The following is a 20,001-nucleotide window of genomic DNA, read 5'->3' as shown; positions in this document are numbered from 1 at the left end:
TGCCAAAAAATATTGATTATCTTCTCATGTGCTTATTTGCCTTTTATATAACTTCTCTGATGGAGTGTCTGTTCTTATTTTTTTGGCCATTTTTTTTTTAAAGATTTTATTTTATTTTATTCGACAGAGAGAGAGACAGCCAGCGAGAGAGGGAACACAAGCAGAGGGAGTGGGAGAGGAAGAAGCAGGCTCCCAGTGGAGGAGCCTGATGTGGGGCTCGATCCCATAACGCCGGGATCACACCCTGAGCTGAAGGCAGACACTTAACCGCTGTGCCACCCAGGAGCCCCTTTTTGGCCATTTTTAAATTAGATTGTTTTGCCATTTTTTAGTTGTAAAAGTCCTTTATGTGTGCTGGATACAGGTACTTTTTAAGATATATGTTTTCAGAATGTGTTCTCCCAGTTGTGGCTTGGGTTTTCATTTTTTTAATTGTCTTTTTTGGAGATTAAGAGTTTTCAATTTTGAAGAAGTCCAGTTTTGTATCCCATCTAAGAAATCTTTTCCTAACACTAGGTGGCAAGTGTTTTTCCCTCCTATGTTTTCTAGATGTTTTATAGTTTGGGCTATTACATGCAGGTCTGTGATCAATTTCACACAAATGTTTGTGTATGCCATGAGGTTAAGAGTCTAGGTGCATTTCCCTCATCTGTCCATCTGTTTCAGCACCATTTGTTGAAGCACAATCCTTTCTCCATTGAATTGCCTTGGCGCCTTTGTCAAAAATTAACTGACCATATATGTATGAGTCTATTTTTGGATTCTATTCCGTTCTCTGTGTCTCTCCTAATGTTAATACCACATTGTCTTGATTGTTGTAACTTTATAATAAGCCTTGAAAGTATGTAGTATAGATTCTCCAACTTTATTCTTTCTCACAATTATTTTGCCCATTATGGGTCCTTTCATTTTCACATAACTTTTAGAATCACTATGTCAATTTCTACAGAGAAATTTTCATTGGGATTATGTTGAATCTTTAAATAATTTGATGAATGTGGTAGGCTAAATAATGGCCGTCAAAGATAACCACTTCCTAATCCATGGAATTTGTGAATATTACCTTCTGTGGCAAAAAGGTGAATATTAGCTTATGTCATAAAATATGTGATTAAGTTAAAGATCTTGAGATGGGGACAGTATCTAGCGTTATCTAGGTGGGTCCTAAATCAATCATGGGTTTCCATGTAAGAAGGAGGCAGAAGGACGTACTATTAACACAAGAAGGCAATGTGATGTGAGCAAAGAAAAAGATTTAAAGATGCTGCACTACTGGTTTTGATGATAGAGGAAGGGGTCTAAGGAGTGTAAGGAATATAGTTATAGAAATTGAAAAAGGCAAGGAATGGATTCTCCCCCAGGTCTCCAGAGGGAGTGGGCCCTGCTGACACCTTAGTGAAAATAGTGAAACCTATTTTGGACCTCTGGCCTCCAAAACTGTAAGAGAATAAATGTCTATTATTTTAAGCCACCAAGTTGGTGGTAATTTGTTATAACAACCATAGGAAATTAATACACAGAGTATGTAAATCTTAACAATATTGAATTTTTAAATCTATAAACGTGGTATACCTCTCCGTTTATTTAGATCTTTAATTTTTCTCGGTAGTGTTTGGTAGGTTTCAATGTACAAGTCTTGCACATATTTTGTTACATTTATTTCAGTATTTCATATTTTAATGATGTTTGTAAATGGCAGTTTTTTCATGAACTTTTAATTTTAGAATAGTTTTAGATTTATAGGAAAGTTGCAGTAAATGATAGTTTTTTTTTTTAAAAATCTCAGTGTCCAATTTTTCATTGCTAGCTTAAAGAAATACAGTAATATTTTTTGTACATTTACCTTGTATCCTGCAATTTTGCTAAATTCACTTATTTGATTTGGAAGTGGTTTTTTTGGGTAGATTAGCTAGGATTTTCTACATAGATAGTCATGTTGTCTGCAAATAATCAGATTTACTCCTTCCTTTCAACTCTTTATTGCTTTTATTTCTTTTTCTTGTATTAACTGTTATGCCTAGGACCTCCAGTACAGGTTGAATAGATGTATTGAAGTGGAGGTACTTGCGTTGTTTCTATAGGGAAAGTATTTTAGTCTTGCATCATTAAACATTATTTTCATAGATACCCTTCTATTCCTAATTTGTTTAGAGCTTTTATCTTGAATGGATAGTGAATTATGTCAAATGTTTTTTTCTGAAACTGTTGAGATAGTCATGTTTTTTTTTTCATTCTATTAATACAGTGAATTACATTATTGGTTTCAGATGGTAAGCCAAGCTTGCAATCTTGACTGACCCACACTTGGTCGTACTGTAATATCCATTTTATATATTGCTGGATTCAATTTGATAATTTTTAAAGGGTTTTTGCATCTATGTTCATGAAGGGTATTGGTTTATAGTTTTCTTTCTTGGTTAGGTTTTGGTATCAGAGTAATGCTGCCCTCGTAAAATAAATTGGAAAATATCACCCTCCCATCTTTTTCTGTAAGAATTTGTACAAAGTTGCTACTATTTCTTCTTTATGTATTTGATGTAGATTTTTTCAGAGCCTGACCTTTTCTTCGTTAGAAAGATTTTAACTACAATTTTAATTTATTTAATAGATATAGGGATGTGAAAGTATTTCTTCTTGTCTGAACTTTGATAATGTTTCTTTCAAGAAATTTACTTGCATAAAGTTGTTCATAATATCCCTGTAAAGTTTGTAGGATTTGTAGTAATGTCCCTGCTTTCATTTCGCTGATATTGGTGATTTTTGTCTACTATTTTTTTCTGATTACTCTGGCTATAGGTTTACTATTTTTCTTTATCTTTTCAAAGAACCAGGTTTTAGTTTCATTGATTTTTTTTCCTGCACTTACATTTATCATTTCCTTCCTTCCACTTACTTTTTAAAATTTCCTTCTCTTCCTAGTTTCTTTTTTTTTTTTTTTAAGATTTTATTTATTTATTTGAGAGAGAGGGAGTGAGAGAGCGCACAAGCAGGGGAAGGGGCAGAGGGAGAGGCAGAAGCTGACCTCCCCACTGAGCAGGGATCCCGACGTGGGTCTCAATTCCAGGACCCTGGAATCATGACCTGAGCCAAAGGCCGATGCCCAACCAACTGGGCCACCCAGGCGCCCCTCTTCCTAGTTTCTTAAGGTGCATCTTAGATCATTGACTTTAGATCTTTTCTAACAAAAGCATTTGATGCTATAAAGTTCCCTTAGGTACTGCTTTAGCTGGAGCTCACAAATTTTAGTAAGCTGTGTTTCCATTTTCATTTAGTCTGGAATTTTTCAAATTCTCCTTGTGTTTTTTTCTTTTACCTATGGATTATTTAGAATAATGTTGTTTAATCTGCAAGCATTTTGAGAATTTTCCAGATATCTTTCTGTTGTTGATTTTTAGTTCCGTTGTGTATAGAGATTTACTTTGTATGATTTTGATCCTTCTAAAGTTGCTGAGTCTTATTTTATGACCCAGATTTCAGTCTGTCTTGGTGAATATTCCATGTGCATTTGGAAGGAATTTATATTCTGCTGTTGTAGGAGGAGTGCTTTATCAATATCAATTCGGTCATGTTGGTTGATAAAGGGTTATTACAATCTTGTGTTTCCTTAGTAATTTCAATGCATTCTATCCGTTATTGAGAGAGAAGTGTTAATTTTCAATAGTAATTATGGATTTTTTCCGTTTTTCCTTATTATTTTCTACGTGTATTGTGAAGCTTTGTCATTAGGTACACAAATATGTACAGTTGTTAGATCTTCTTCGACAAATTGACCTCTTTTCATTATGAACTGCCCCCATTTGTCCCTGGTAATATTTCTTGTTCAAAAACGTACCTTGTCTTATATTGTGGCAGGCAGAGTGGCCCCCCAAAGAGATTCAGGCCCTAAGCCCTGGAACCTCTGACTGTTCTGTTACATGGTAAGGGAGACTTTGCAAAAGTATCTAAGGTTATAGTACTAGTTTCTGTTGTTTCCATGACAAATTACCACAGATTTAGTGTCTTAAAACTACACAGAACTTATTATCTCACATTTCTGTGGGTCAGAAGTACAGGTGTACCAGGGCTAATTTGGATTTTCTGTTTAGAGTCTCACAAGGCCAAAATCAAGGTGTGGGCAGGGCTGCATTCCTTTCTGGGGCTCCGGGGCTTAATCTGTTTCCAGACTCTTCTGGGTTGTTGTCAGAATTTAGTTCCTTGCAGTTGTAGGCCTGAGACCCCATTTTTCTTGCTGGCTGTCAGCAGGAATCATCCTCAACTTCTAGAATCTGCTTGCATTTCTTGGCTCATGACTCCTTTCCTCCATCTTCAAACCGAGCAAAAGTAAGTTGAATCCTTCTAATGTTTAGAATTTTTCTGACTTCCCCTTCTGCCCCATCTCTCCTCCTTTGCTACATCTCTCTGACTCACTCATAGGCCTCCTTTTTCTGCTTTTAGGGATTCATATGATTACATTGGGCTCACCTGGAAAATCTGGGCTAATCTCCCTATTTTAAGGTCACCTGATTAGTAACCTTAACTCTGTCTACAAAGTCCTTTCATGGTAGTACCTAGATTAGTGTTTGATTGAATAACCAGGGGACAGGAATTTGGGGGAACATCTTTAGAATTCTGCCTACCACAGTTATGGACATGATAGGAATAGTATCCTGGATTATCCAGGTGGACCCAATCACATGAGCTCTTAGGCAGAGAACTTTCGCTGGAAGCAGGAGCAATGTGGCAGAAGGAGAAGTCAGAAGAATTCTAAGTGTGAGAAAGATTCAATATGCTGTTGCTGGCTTTTAGATGTAAAGGCTTATGTGCAGGGATCAGAGAGAGACCTCTAGGATCCAAGGGCCAGCCGCAAGCTGACAGTCAGTGAAGAAACCGGGATCTCAGTGCTATAGCCACAAGAAACCAAATTGCCAGCAACCTGAATGAACTTGGAAGCAGATTCTTCCCAGAATCCCGTGATAAGAGCCCAGCCAACTGACATCTTTATTGCAGCCTTATAAGCATCTGAGCAGCAAAACCAACCAAGCTTGTCTGGACTTCTCACATATACAACTGTAAGATAATAGATTTGTATTGTTTTAATCCGCTACGTTTGTGGTGATTGTTAGAGCAACAATAGAAGACCAAAACAGGTATTAGCATGGCACTCCAGCTTTCTTTTGGTTAGTGTTTGCTTGGTATAACTTTTTCTGTCCTTTTAGTTTTAATCTGTGATTTTATAGCTAGACGAAGTGGGTTTCTTACAGATAGCATATAGTTGTCCTGCTTTTTAATCCGGTCTGACAATCTTTGTCTTTTAACTGGTAAGCCGTTTACATTTCGTGCAATGGTCAGTAGGGTTGGGCTTTAACTACCTTCTTGCTGCATGCTGGGAACCACGTCTAGGCAGTAAGCCGGAGCCGTAATGAAATTTACCTCCTTTCTTTTCATTCCTTCTTCCCTTCCTGTCATTACAGTCCTTTGCTGGACACAGCCTTTGTTGTCCAGTATATGAAAACTCTTGTTTCATATATTCTGTCCAGTTTATTGTTTAAGGTGGGAAGAAAAACCCCATTCCTCTTACTTCATCAAAGCTGGAACTAGAAGTCCTCAACAGTGTAATTTCCCATTAATATTTTAAGGACATCCTCTTTGGGAAGTTCCTTTTATGTGAAATGTGAGTGTGTGTGTGTGTGTGTGTGTGTGTGTGATCTGTTCAGTCACAGAAAGTATAATACATGTACCAAAATGTGACTATATCTGAATACAGCAGATTAAAAATGCCATACCTTTTTACAAATAGAATCAAATAATTAACCACTGACAAAACTTAACCATATCCTAAACATGTCAGCCTTTTTCAGCCTCCAGGTTTTGGTACATCTAGTTCCTTCTGCTTGGAATGCTTCCGAATCTCACAGTCCCTCTTGCCTGACAGCTTTCCACATATCTTCTGGAACCAGCTCCAGGGGCATCACTTCTCTGCTTCCTAGTGCCCCCAGACAGAATCCAGATTTCCTCTTCTGGGTTCCCGTCACACTCTACCCTTGCACCATTCCAGCACACACCATGCTATATTATAGTTCTGTGTTTCTGTGTGGCCACCCTCCTACCAGGAAGCCCTGGAAAGCAAGGAACTTATTTTAGTCTCTTTTATGTTTTCCTAATCCCCTAACATGGTGTGTCTACTACACAGAACCTTTCAGTATATGATTGTTGAATTAGTAACTCTTCACACGTGCTCAAAAATACTGCTGTTATGACTTCCCTTTCAGTATCACATATTTGTAAAAGAGAGTCTCTTTAATCATTTTACTTTTCTCCTAGTAAATTCCTCATCTATGCCTGTCTCCTGCTGTTCTCTGTGCTGCTGGCCCTTCGTCTGGATGGCGTCATTCAGTGGAGTTACTGGGCTGTCTTTGCTCCAATATGGCTGTGGAAGTTGATGGTCATTGTTGGAGCCTCAGTTGGAACGGGAGTCTGGGCACGAAATCCCCAATATCGGTAATACTGCTTTATAAAACCCATTGGTCTCTACCCTGAGGGAGCAGTATCTTGTTTTTCACTTTTTGGGGGTTTTATAAGAACTATAATACAGGGAAACTGAGTTCTGTTCTAAGTTTTTTAAAAATTAGGGGTTTGATATGTGTTTTTAAATAAAAGTCGTGTGGTTTGGGGTACTTAAGATCCTAGCCAGCCCACAAAAGGCAGTGTAATCTAAAATGCTTCCAAAATATCGAACTGTTATACCATGCTAGACTAGGGACTATAAAACTATCATGTTTGCGGAGCAGTTCTGTAAAACAGAAGCCTGGCTTTCGTCATCAGGGATATATCTGTCTCCAGTTCAGTCCTGGAATTGGGGTTCCCCTGGTCCCAATCTCCTAGCCCTGGGGTTTTAGGACTGTTAGCGCTGTGGGTGGGGGTGGGGGAGGGTAGCTTGGCCAGGAAACAGTGAGTCGCTGAGACAGGGAAAGATGAGGCCCAGATGCTGTGAAGGAGAGCAGAGCCTTTGTGGCCCAGGCAGAGGGGTAAGCTTTACCTTCAACCCCCCGCCCCGTGCCTTTCTTCTCGGCTGCCTCAGCTCGTTCAGGTTCCTGGAGTTGGCTCAGCTCCGGTGTGCAGCCTAGTGCTGCTGGGACCCGAAGAGTCTCTTCTCCCTCTCAGAGACTGGCACTCCGGAAAGGGAAAAGGGGGACTTGAGGGGCTATTCTCAACCTTCACCAGGAAGACGGGCAGGGAAGGAATGCCCGGTGGACAGGCGGGACACGTGCGGCTGCTCGTGTGGTAGAAGTGCAGGTGTTTCAATCTTAATTAACTTTAAAAATAAGATTTAGCCCGTGTCACGTACATTGCCACATGCATATCTAAGAACTTTAAAGTCGTCATGCAGAGAGCCTTGGCAGATGGGAGACGTTTGTGTGTAGCTGTTTTAAAGTCCTTAGACTTCCTTTTTCCTTTTTAAGATTACCTGTGCCGCTGGCAAATCTTTTCTTTTTTTATATTTTCAGATATCTAATATTTATGACTCAAAGTATGAAAAGTTAAGTAACTAAACATTTTAGGTTCCACTAATTGATATTGAGAAGCTATTTGAGCTTTGCCCTGTTGGTTTAATTTAAGATTTTTAGAGCGAGGAAAGGAATTGTAGGTGTATAGTCGAATGTAGTGAGTGTGCAGGTGTGGTCATTCAGTGTTAACATTATCCAGCGGAATGTTGTTGGGTCCTGTAGAAGTAACCACTGGCTTCACTTTCTCTGTGTCCTAACCTCAGGTGTATTTATCATCAAGAAGGTACATCATAAATGTGTGTCTGTATTTTGAATGGAACACTGTACGCCTTCCAAATTCATTTTTAAGCATTTTCCTGATTAGCAGCCTAATTATTTTTCAGTTGTTAATATAAGTTCCTGCATGATATTTAAACAGCTAATTAACCTGATTTTGTTTAAAAACAGTTTTAACTGCTCTTCCTTCTCTTTCATCTGCAGGTGTTAATTTATCCTAATGGAATAGAAAGGAAAATAAATAGATGTTCATAATTTTATCGGCATTTTTAAATAGCACCTAATAATAGTTACTATATTTTCTTGAAATATAACCACACTCATTCATAGTTATTTTTATAGTATTGCATGAAATGTGATTTACATGGTTTTTAATTCATTGAGAGATGAGGGTCATGAGATTTAAGGGATATTTGTCCATTTTTAGTAGTAGAAGCAGTCAACTTGAATAATCTTGGAAGTAGCTGAATTTAAAGTTATGAACAAAAGCATTTATAATGTTTACTGTCAGGGAAATAATAACTCTGGCTGTTACTTCTGAGAATGTCATTACCCAGTTAAAACTTTGTCTGGTTTGATTGTAATGTTCATTTATCGTCATGTAGTAGTTCTTTGGCGTTTGAAAGATTGCCTATTAAAGATTAAGTTCGTTTTCTACCTAACTTCCTCTGCTTTTTGTCAAATCCCTAAATATCGTTCGTAGTATCAACATAGGTTGGCATTTTCCCTTGGACTGCCTGCCTGTTGTGGAGATTCTGAACTTAGTCTTTTTCTTCTTCTTCTTCCAATGTCCCTTTTTAGAGCAGAAGGAGAAACGTGTGTGGAGTTTAAAGCCATGTTAATTGCAGTGGGCATCCACTTGCTCCTGTTGATGTTTGAAGTTCTGGTCTGTGACAGGATTGAAAGAGGAAGCCATTTCTGGCTTCTGGTCTTCATGCCGCTGTTCTTTGTCTCCCCGGTGTCCGTTGCCGCTTGTGTTTGGGGCTTTCGACATGATAGGTCACTGGAGGTGAGATTTCATATATCTAATTTAGAATGTTTTAAAAAGTGAAATCTTTTGGTCCATTATCATAATATAGATTTCTTGCCCTTTGTTAGGAAGAGATTAGTCATTAACTCTAGATTATGGTAAGTAAGGAAACAAAAGCTGATGAAAATAATCATGGTATTCTTTCTTGACTTAGAACGCAGGCTTTTCACCCAGGCCTTCAGGCTCCATCCAGCTCCAAGACTTTCCCTAGCCACCTGTACCTGTGTTGGTCAGGCTTCTCCTGAGAGAGCCAGTAGGAGAGGTGGGGAAAGGGGGAAGGGAGGGAGGAACGAAGAGAGGGAAGGGGAGCGCGATTGAGTAATTCTAAGGAGCTGGCTCATGCGCTTGTGGGGCTGACAAGTCACCGGTAGGCTGAAGACGCAGCCCAAGTTGAATCTGCCGTCTTGAGGCAGAATTTCTTCCTCTCCAGGACACCTCAGGGCCTCTAACTCGTTCAGTGAAACCACCCACAGGATCGAGGATAGTCTTCTGTACTGAAAGGCAGTCCTTTCACAGCAATACCTAGACTCGTGCCTGATTGAATAAGCGGTCCCGTGTAGCCCAGGCAAATGGATCCCTCAGACCGAGCGCCACGCCACGCCACACCACCGCAGACCCCGGGGTCTAGCCCTTCAGCGGCTCTCCCGCTCGCGTCAAGCCCTTTGTGCCCTGACATAGGGGAGACACAGCCGAATAAAAAAGCCATGTGAGCAGTACTAATAGTAGTATCGAAAATGATCGCAGGTCACATTTATTGAGCACTTACTGTGCGCCAGGCCCGGGGCTGGCGGTGTCTTAGTAAAGAGGCACAACAACCCCGTGAAGTAGATGCAGCAGTTGCCCCTGCTCTGTGATCAGGGAGGGGGGTTTGTTCCTGGCCACTCGTTAAGGGCAGGGCCGGGGCCAGAATCCCACGCCAGTCGGCCTGACTCCAGAGCCTGCACACCGAACTGCGCGGAAGCTGAGGGCTCAAAGCCCCCCACAGATGGGGCGAGGGAGAACCAGATGCGAGGGAGGCTTGGTTTTGAGCTGGGTAAGTAACAGGCAGAGGAAGGAGCGTGGCAGTGGGGCTGGAAGGCTCCCATAGAGAGGGTGGGTGAGGGAGCAAGGCTCTTGGGAGCCCAGCAGAACAGGACCCTGAGTGCCAGGACGCTGGGTCTGCACCGGGAACGGGGGGTGTGGCTGGTCCTCTGCAGCGACCGTGAAGGGAGAGCCCTCCAAGGGCCCACTTTCCCCTCCCTGCGCTTCCCCCAGCCTTCCACAACCCAGCCACTTCTCTGCAAGGCCCCTCTGGCTGCTTGCCAGCGGGACAAGCACTTCATGAGGGAGTACAATTAGGAAAAAGATGTCTGAAAGCATCTTACCCCCAAGCAGCCTGGTACCTGTGCGGCCTCTGGCCTCTGCCCAGTGCCCCTCCCTGCTGCAGGTAGACCCTCGCCCCTTCTGGTTCCTCTGAGCATTTGCTCTTGAGTTTATCTACGCTCTGTCTGGTAACTTTGGGCTCTCTCATCTGAAAGAGAAAACAAAACGACAGCAGCAAAGGCTTTTTAGTCCTCTCTTCGGCTCTCGTGCCTTTCTTCTCCTTCACAGAAAGGCTCCCTCCAACAGAGCCCTTCTGACCTCGGGCTCCCTGCTCAGCCCCACACTCTCCAGACACTGGCCAGATCCAGTGGGCCCTTCCAGTCCTTTTTTTCTAGCCACCAGCCATGCTGTGGCTCCTGCCACTCCTGGGCCTTTGACTAGACTGGCCCCTCTGCTTTGGCTCCATTGTTGCGGCTCAGGATTCTAGGCTTGGGCGCTTTCTGTCCTCTCCGTGTGTACTTGTGACCCACAATGCGGATGATCTTGCTTACACTTCCTGTCTCTGCTGCCACTTTCGTGCTGTCGCCTCCTGAATTCACATGCTTGAACTCAGATTTTGATGCCAGCTCCAGACTCCTTTTCCAGCATCGCCGAAATCTGTACTCTGTGCTGGTTAAAGGCACCATTTCCACCCAGTCATCCTCACTGTTCTCCTTTATGCCCCTGTTGCTTTGCATGTTTTCTCTATTACCTGAGCAGATGAAGCAAAACCAAGCTTTAAAAATCATTTGCAAAAGCTTACATTAAACTGAATCACTGAGATCACACCTTCCAGATAATTCCCTATTCGGCTCAGTGTTTCTTGGTCGGGGTGGGGGGAGGGACATATGATGTTGGCCTTTTGGATGGGAAATGTTTCGTTGAACAGGACTGTCTTATGCGTTGCAGGGAGCTTCTGCCTGACCTCTGCCCACCAAATGCCGGTGGAGAGGCTCTCCCCACAAGTGTGTGTGAGACCCAGGGGCACCCTGCACCATTCCTAGCCTCTTCCTGGGGCAGGGGCCGTGTCTCGCCCAGGTAGAAAAGCACCGAGAGAGCCATCTAAATGTAGTTGGATAGGGACTGAGGAGGAAGTTTAAGATACATGTAAAAATTTGGCACTTTGTTTCTTAGAAAATAAAAGTACAAGAGCTAGCACTGCATCGGGCATGAAGCCATATTTTCCTGATGCAGAGTACAAAAAATAAGACATTCATGGAGTCACACTAGGTGCTCCTACCTAGAGGAAGAAACGCCATGTCAGGAATTGAGTGCCTCTTTGTGCTTGTGTCCCAGGAGGAAGAGTACTACATTTGCTAGGGGGTGATGGGGATAGGCTTGCACAGAGACATGAAGGAAGAGTGGGGTTTGCCGGGGCCCCCTATGTAGGTGGGGAAGGGGATGGTATTTTCCAGGCGGAGGGACTCACACATACGAAGTCATAGAGGCAGGAGAAAATCTGTCACACTGAGTGAACTCTGGTGACTCTGGTGTGACTGGAGCACGGTTTTGCAAGATGCAAAGACTCCTGGAGGTGGATGTTGGTGAGAGTCGCACAACAGTGTGAATGTACTTAGTGCCGCTGGGCTGTACAGCTCAACATGGTTAAGACGGTAAGTTTTTCCGTTGTGTGTATTTTACCACAATAAGAGAAGAATTGCCTGGAGCCTGAAGTGGAAAGGAGAGAGCGGTGGGAGTTGGGGGAAAGGAAGGCTGTAGAGAGGAACGAGGCTTGAGTAGGGGCCAGATCCTCAGTCCTCAGAGGACGCGCTGATCTGGCCCAGGGCGCCATAGTGAACTCCCAGGGCACCATGGGATATTGGACATTTTTGAGGGAAAAGCAATGATAACCAGCTGTGAGGATACCTCCAAGTAGTTTACAGGTTTATTATTAGATCATCCTACATTAGTTCTGATGATATCAGAGAAGAAGCTAGGTTGTTGGCAGTTGCTGTGAGGAGAAGGTAGTGCTGTGCTGAACTCTGTCTGGAGAACAGCTAATGAGGGTGGCAGTGTCTTAAGAAATGGTGCAGCACCCGACAGGCACACACATCCTCATAGGAATTCGTTGTGGTTATTTAGGAATGAAATAAAAATCATATTTTTCTTTTGATTTATAGGAGGTTTTTTTTTTTTTAGGTGGCTACTTAGGACATAAATACTTCGCACATTTAGATCCGATTACTTAACCCAGTGGAACTGTTAAGGATCTCTTTCAGCCCAGAGGCCTAGGAAAGAATTGCTCTCTCACTAAATGTCCTGTGAACGGAGAACTTTGGGGAAGCTCTGGGCCAGATCAGACGGCTTCCAGTGATTTTCGTTTTGTAGGCAGTGGCAAGCCGTTGAAGAGCAGTGAGTGCCGCGGCCAGAAGACGGCCCCGGGGGTATTTGGGAGCAGAGAGCCTTCCAGACTGGAGGCTGGGAGCCTAGTCAGGGAGCTATTGGAAGCATTGGGGGGTGGCTGGTGAGGAGAAAGGCCTGATGAGGCAGTGGTCATCGGGGTGGTAGAGAGGACAGGACGTGGTGACTGAGCATGCAAGAGCGGGAAAAGCAGCCTAGGGTGCTTGCTGGTGGTGTGGCTTGGGTCATTGGGCCACCGTGCCATGCCTTACAGCAAGGCGGGAGGCTCTGGAAGGGAGGGGGCAGGGTAAAGGTGTGAGGCGATAAAGGACTCAGTCTGGGACTGGCTCTGGCCAAGGCACCTTCAGGAGAGCTGCGTCTGGGCCAGAGCAGGAAGGCTAGGTCAGAGACAGAGGTGGGTGAAGCAGCCAGCAGGAGATCGCGCAAGCCGGGGCTGGGGACGGCAGGGCGAGCGAGTGAAAGCCTGCGTGTCTGTGTCCGTGTCTCTCTAGTGGGGACAGGAGACCAAGTTGAAGGCTCTGGGGGGCATCGGGGTTCAGGGAGAGGAGGAGACTGAAAAGGAGCTGCAAGAGCACCAGGAGGAGGGCGAGACTACGCTGGGCTCCCGGAAAGAGATGCCGCACAGACGCCCCATAGGACACTCGGACTTAGGTGGTCTGATGCTGTAGAAGTTACTGACGACCTTGACAGAGCAGTGGCCAGTGGTCGGGGCTGGAGGCTGGATCGCAGTGCTGGGAGCTCAGAATGGCAGGGGAGGCTGCAGGGGCTGGCACATGCACGCTGTCTCACAAAGCTTGATGGTAACAAAGTGCTAGGGCTGGGAAGGGATGCTGGCTCCAGGGAGGGATGGGCTCATTTGGTTGTGGGGTTCTTTTGTGTTTAATGGGCATGAGTTGAACTTGTTTCTGTGCTTCTGGGAGGGATCAGTGGAACAGGCAGGGTTAGAGGTGCAGTAAATAATCTGAAATTGATGTCCTGATGTGACCAGGTCCCCAAGGAGCCAGAAAGGAAGGGGTGGGATCCGGAGCTGAGCCTGGGGTACGAGAAGGAAGTGCAGGTATGGAATAGAGAGGTCTGCGGGTAGGGGCAGGAAGGACACTTGAGGTGTCTGCCATAGATTGCCTCTACCGGGTGAGCCTGGAAACAAGGTTATTGTGTGGTAGAGTATAAAGGAAGGGCGGGGCAGCCGCTAAGCAGAGGGGACGGGGCAGGGGACCACAGGCAGCTTTCTTGCTGCCACTGTGCTGCTTCGTTCCTCTGGAAAATCAGGAGGTCCCAGTATAACTTCATAAAACTTTTACCGTGTTATAATTTGCATTGCCTTTTAGTGTATTAACCAAATAATTGCAGTATTGAATACAACTTTTACTTTGTTTAACTGATTCTTCTCTTCATTTTTAGTTAGAAATACTGTGTTCGGTCAACATCCTGCAGTTTATATTCATTGCCTTAAGACTGGACAAGATCATCCACTGGCCCTGGCTTGTATGTAACTTTTTAAATCCTTAAATAAACTTTTCTTTTTTTAATTATAAAAGTAATTTGTGTTCATTGTAGAAAACTTGGAAAAGACAGGCAAGCTTAGGTAAGAGAATGATAATCACCCGTAACCCACTGGGAGAGAGCATGGCTAGTGTTCGGGGTTTCCTGTGCCAGACGTTACTGCTTCGTGAAGGTAGCTGAGCCCGTGCTATGCACACGGTTTTGTGTGCTGCTCTCTCATCCTAACACGTCATGAGCATTTTCCCCTGGCAATAAAAGGTCTTTATAAGCATAATTTTAAAAATTTAATTGATAGCAATATCCTTCAAATGCATTTACCAAACCATCCCCTTCGAATATTGAAGTTGATACCAGTGTGATGATAAATCATGATGTAACATATATTTTTGTGCCTAAAAAATCTTTGCCTGATTTTTTCATTGTTTTCTTAGGAAGGACTCCAGAGACAATACTACTGGGCCAGAGGGTGGGAACTTTTTGAGATTTTGAAAGACAGACTGCACTGCCAACTTGCTTTTCAAAAAAAGTCGTTGTGCCAGTGTACAGTCCTGCCGGGGTGAGGCCTAAGTCCTGCTTAGAACCTGTGGCTTCAGTTCCTGGGTGTGTGGTTGGAACTGACTCCGTAGGTGGATAGAAGGGTGGGGGGCAGGGGTGGGTATAGGTACGTACACATGTCATTATATATACATGGCAAGCTACAAATAGAGAAGCCAGTAGGACTTGCACTTCCCTCTATGAATGTCTAGAAGGCAGGGGAGAACCGAGTGGGAGGCTCGTGGCCTCTGGGAGGTGAGGTCGTGCTGGGGTTTAGCGTTCCTCCCCCCACTGCTTGATGTGTACTTTTGCATATAAGACATTTTCTGTTATGAACATGGTTTACCTTTAAAAAAAGTACCAAGTATAGCAAAAAAAGAAAATATTCATTTGTTGACAGGGAAGAAAATAAGGGAACATAGTCAACTCCATAATGAATGAAGGCGGAACTGATCACCTCTGCCCAAAATCTTTGATAAAACAGTCAGAATACAAAATGTTCAGGTACCTGTCCTCCATCTTTAGGGTGGTGTATCTGGAGAATGGTAATTGGGGTCAGGATTTTCTGTTGTGATGTAGAGAAAACGAATTGAATAAGACCAACATTTTAGTATAAGGTGCAATCAGAAAAAAAAGATGAGGAATTGTGAATATTTTTTGTAGGTAAGTGGGGAGATTTTTCCAGCCCCAGGCCTGGGCAGGTCCCAGCAGATGGAATAGTCTAGTGGCGTGCTTCTTGCAGTGATCAGGAAGGATGGAGGGAGGCCGCTATGATGGCTAGCATTCCACCTGTGGGCAGGGTGGGGGGCTAAGTGAGCGTGGCTAAATGAGGAGGGGCACGGGGAGGAGACCCTCTGTAGACTTTACAGCGGAACCTACCATCAGGAGCTCCAAGCTACTTGAGAGGATTAAAAATCACACACCAACTCAAGTCGTAGGTCTAAAAACAAAAGGAAAACCAAAGAACTGTCTGAAGAAATCATAGAAGATCTTTGGGAACCTGGGGTTAGACGAGGAGTCCCTACAAGTGGCACTAACAACAAGATCCATACAAGAAGCTCAGATTTGAAATGAATGAAAAGACAGGCCACAGAGCAAGAGAAAATATTCGCAAAGCACATGTCCAACCGATGACTTGTATCTAAAACATCTAAACTCTCAAAACTCAAAAAACAAACCACCTAATTTTAAAATTGACAAAAGGCTTGGAAAGACAATTCACAAAGAGGATATGCATATGGCAAATAAGCACAGGGACAGAACATCCTTACCCAGTAGGAAAAGGCAAATCAAGGTCAGGAGGAGGTCCCACCATACACTCCTCAGAAGGGCAGAGCTAAAACACGCTGCAGAGCGCAGGGGAGGGTGGGGAGGGACGGGGACACTCGCACGTCGCTGCTGTTGATGCTGAGTTGCAGACGCACTCAGAGAAGCAGTTTGGCCATTTCACAGAAAGCGGAGCATGGAGTTAACGTACGATTTAGCAGTGCCAACCCGGGGTATCCCTTCGAGGAATGACACCGCACGGCCACACAAAAGCCCAGGCCCGCGTGTTGGTAGCAGCTTTATTTGAGACAGCCCAAAGCGGGCAAGCACCCAGATTTCCTTCCGCGGGGGCTGGCCGCAAGGCAGTGGTGCATCCGTCCTCTGGAGCGCCACTGGGCAGTACACAGAAACAGCCCGTCATTCCGCGCAGCGAGGGAGAGGAGCTCACGGACCTTCCGTGGATGGGGAGAGGGCGGTCTTGGGAGGCCGCGCCGGGCGGCGCTCTTGAAACGACCCAAGCGCGGCGAGAGGGACTGGGTCAGTGGGTGCCAGGCGCTGGGGGTGGTGCGGGGGTACGACACCGTGAAGGACCGCACGAGGGAGGCCTGTGTCCTGCCCAGGGATACACAGCTCTGCACGTGCGTGTGTGAAAAGTCGTAGAGCCGCACACCAGGAGAAAACAGTGTACCGTTGGCTAGCGAGGCAGAGGGTGCCAGAAGGATCCAAGGGGCGGGGCGGGAGGGAGGATGAGCACACGCGGGCTCATGTGCGGGTGAAGCAAGGGGTCTCCGGTGCGATGGCAGCAGGCGGGGAAGCCGTCATGGCGAGGCGGCAGGGACCTCTCGGCGTCTGTGCGCGTGTGAGCAGAGGGCAGCCTCGGGCGGAGCGGGCAAACAGCTGTGAAGATGGGGTGTCGGGAAGGGGGGCGTGCGTGCGGGGCGCAGGGCAGGCGCCCTGCTTCCCTCGGGGCAGAGCCAGGTGCGGGCTGAGTGAGGTCCTGTCTTAGGGCAGCTGCTGGGCTCTCCACCCCGAGAGTGGCCCGCGGAGAGCGTGTCCCGGAGCGGGCCACAGCCCCAGGCCGTCCTCAGCGCAGTCGCTGGCTGCGGGTCCCCATTGCCGGCGGCACTGTCTCAGCCGCAGACGTGCACCAAGCGGCTGGCTCTGCCTGCCTTCAGGTGCTGGACAAACCCTACAGACTCCGTTCTCTCCTTCCCTCAGGTCGTGTGTGTCCCCCTGTGGATTCTCATGTCCTTTCTGTGCCTGGTGGTCCTCTATTACATTGTGTGGTCTGTCTTGTTCCTGCGTTCCATGGATGTGATCGCAGAACAGCGAAGGACACACATAACGATGGCACTGAGCTGGATGACCATCGTCGTGCCTCTCCTTACTTTCGAGGTAAGCTTTCGACAACAGAACGCTTCGGGCCCTGAACCCCACCCTTCCCTGGGCCGGCCCTCCTGGTGCCTGGAAAGCACGGTGGAGGGTGGCGGGAGGAAGAGGGTGATGGTAGAATTAGAGCACCCTTTCTTTCCAGGAGTGAGAAGTGAGTCTCTGTAGCCAGGATGCGCATCAGCCTGTTGATGTGTCCACATCTGGGAAGAGGCAGTTGGTGGTTTTTCGTATTTGAGTTCCGTGCAGAATTTGAGACTGGGCACTGTTGACTCTTTAGAACAAACACCAGCAGAGGCTTCCCATCACAATCCTGGTGTTGGAAACTTCCCAACTGGACAGATTTTGCATCGTCCTGAAGAGGGATAAGTTTATTTCGTGCTTCCCCCAGAATGGAGGGTTTCTCTAGTCTCCTGTGGAGTGGACCTTCCCCCTTATGAGACCCGACAAGGGAAGGGTGGACGGGCCTCAGACATTGTCCGTCCTCAGATGCTTTATCAATAGAACCTCAACTATTTCTCTTTCCTTAGATCCTGTTGGTTCACAAACTGGACGGCCACAACGCGTTCTCTTGCATCCCGATATTTGTCCCTCTTTGGCTTTCCTTGATCACTCTGATGGCAACCACATTTGGACAGAAGGGAGGAAACCACTGTATGTACTCCGCACTTCAGAAGCCCTTGCCCTCTGTGTGTACGTGCGTGCGTGTGGCCCCACTCTATGAAAGGATGAGCCTGAGGGCCCCAGTTAAGGAGGTCGCCTGAGGAAGGCCTGGAAGCTTCCAAGGGAAGGGTGTGCTGTCAGCCTTGCTCTCCATGCCCTGCACCATGACCTCCCCAGTGGTGTTCTCTGCCGTCTGAGGTAGGGCTGACTGTAGCAGGCAGCCTCTCGGCTCTGTCCCCTCTGCTGCAGTACGAGGACCAAGATCCCCACTTCCCAGGGGCTCCCAAGGATGAGATAAAAATCCATGTCGCCCACCAAACCCTGGGAGTCCTCTTAGGTTCTGTGTCCTCCTTGCTCTCCCCAGTGACATTCCTGACCTCACTGTGGCTTGTCAGTGGTGCCCTGCTTGCCCTCTCTTCTCTCCACCTGCATGATGGCGCATTCAGGTTTGAAGTGATCTTTGACAACGGTTCCTTCCTCACTAGACTGTAAGCTCCTTTGCAGGTAGCCCCAGAGCATGCCATTCTGGAAGCCGGGGGATGGGGGGGGGTTGTGCCCTGGGAGAGCCAGCTGATGGTCCCGTGGTACAGATGGCAAGAGCAGGCCTCGGAGAAGTAGCTTTGAGGGGGCCCTGTGAGCTCAGGCTGCCTGCCGGCCTGGACCAACGTGCCTGCCACAAGCCGACAGAAGTCCCTTTTTGGGTTGATGTTCTTGCCATTCTTTGTCCTATGTGAGCATATCCCAGGTGGGGAAGACGAGAGGATGCTGACGTAGTCTTGATGCCGCAGGCATCTGTCCCAGACTCGCCAGAGCAGGTCCTATCCCTGCAGCCCCCACCACAGTGTCCAGGAGGCCTGCGCCAGCAGACGCCACCACCTCACCCACTGTCTGATCTCTGACAAGGTCACAGCGCTACGTGTGGTCGCTGCCAGTCTGGGAAGCCCACTTGGAGAGCCAGGGAGCCACAGGCCTTTCTTCTTGCCCTCAGTGAGGATTCAGGTCTTGCTCGATCTTCATTTCTAAGGCATCAGGACAAAGCATTACGTTGTACGAGTAAATCTTCGTGTTCAGGAAAGTAAAGTGACAGGAGATTCAGTAGAGGCCAGTGTTTGAAAGAGTGCATCCTTCTTTTTCAGGGTGGTTTGGTATTCGCAAGGATTTCTGTCAGTTTCTGCTTGAAATCTTCCCATTTTTGAGAGAATATGGAAACATTTCCTACGACCTCCATCATGAAGATAATGAGGAAACGGAAGAAACGCCAGTTCCAGAACCTCCTAAAATTGCTCCAATGTTTCGGAAGAAGACCAGGGTGGTAATCACCCAGAGCCCTGGGAAATATGTCCTCCCGCCTCCCAAATTAAATATTGAAATGCCAGATTAGACACCACTCCCTGGAACAGAATGCAGGTGGACCAGGACGCACGCTGTCTTCTACCCTCCTCTGCCTCTTTGTTTACCCCACCCAGAACTGGAGCTGGGGCCCCGGGGACTTCCATCTCATGCCTTGTTTGCACTCAATGCCTACCAGTGACTCACCGTGATGGGATGCACACATGGCAGGGGACGGGCATGCGCAGTGTGGGCTGGGGGGGTGTCAGTGCTGTGGGTGTGATGGAGGGAGCACGTGTGAGAAGAAGAAAGCAACCCCTACTCCGGGCAGGTGCCTCGGGAGCTGGCTTGGCTCTGTTAGGGACTGCAGATGAGGCCAGAGAAGGAACTGGTTTTCAAAGTGCTAAAATTCCCATCAAAGGGGTTCTTTGAAAATGTTTTTTAAACCAGGCTGGCCTCACCATGTAGCTTAGAGTCTGCTGTTGTGGCGTAGTCCCTAGGAACTGTAGATACGCCTCTGTGGCACCGCGCACACCCACACCACCGTTACTGTTTGTGTTCCTGCCGTGGGAGTAGTTTCTCTTCGGGCAGTGCTGACAGCAGTTGTTAATGGCCCCATTGGTGAGCCCTTTCTAATGGAGTGACTCTGTGCCTGTATAGTATTTATACAAATATTTTAGCATTGTAATATACCGTGTCAAATCCTAGTTCTGTACAGTATATTCTGTTAAAGTATTTTTTTACAAGCTTGTATTGGAGACATACGTGTTCTGTTGCAAAGTAGAAGCTGCTGGCACACCCGTCCTGCCCGGGGGGGGGGGGGGG

The 20,001-nt window shown here is 46.3% G+C and overlaps 1 protein-coding gene across 9 annotated transcripts in view; it reads left to right on the top strand.

Annotated features, from left to right (window-relative positions):
- TMEM185A (transmembrane protein 185A) overlaps nt 1-19,927 on the top strand; it is a 33,200-nt gene extending 13,273 nt beyond the window's left edge. For 2 of the 9 annotated variants that reach the window (XM_040635964.1, XM_040635983.1), the window contains 9 exons: nt 6,301-6,477; nt 8,562-8,769; nt 13,481-13,549; nt 13,894-13,977; nt 17,014-17,190; nt 17,715-17,838; nt 18,212-18,335; nt 18,678-18,834; nt 18,984-19,184. In XM_040635964.1, coding sequence (XP_040491898.1) covers nt 6,301-6,477; nt 8,562-8,769; nt 13,481-13,549; nt 13,894-13,977; nt 17,014-17,190; nt 17,715-17,838; nt 18,212-18,335; nt 18,678-18,834; nt 18,984-19,043 — 1,180 coding nt within the window. In that variant the 3' untranslated portion in view covers nt 19,044-19,184. Of the gene's footprint in view, nt 1-6,300; nt 6,478-8,561; nt 8,770-13,480; nt 13,550-13,893; nt 13,978-17,013; nt 17,191-17,714; nt 17,839-18,211; nt 18,336-18,677; nt 18,835-18,983 lie in introns of those variants that run through there. The other 7 variants (XM_040635974.1, XM_040635996.1, XM_040635966.1 and 4 more) reach the window with 7 other exon arrangements.
- Nucleotides 19,928-20,001: the final 74 nt, after the last annotated feature.

Source organism: Ursus maritimus (genome assembly GCF_017311325.1).
Source record: "Ursus maritimus isolate PB19 chromosome X unlocalized genomic scaffold, ASM1731132v1 scaffold_X4, whole genome shotgun sequence".
NCBI classification, from domain to species: domain Eukaryota; kingdom Metazoa; phylum Chordata; class Mammalia; order Carnivora; family Ursidae; genus Ursus; species Ursus maritimus.
This window is presented reverse-complemented; position numbering and strand designations above follow the sequence as displayed.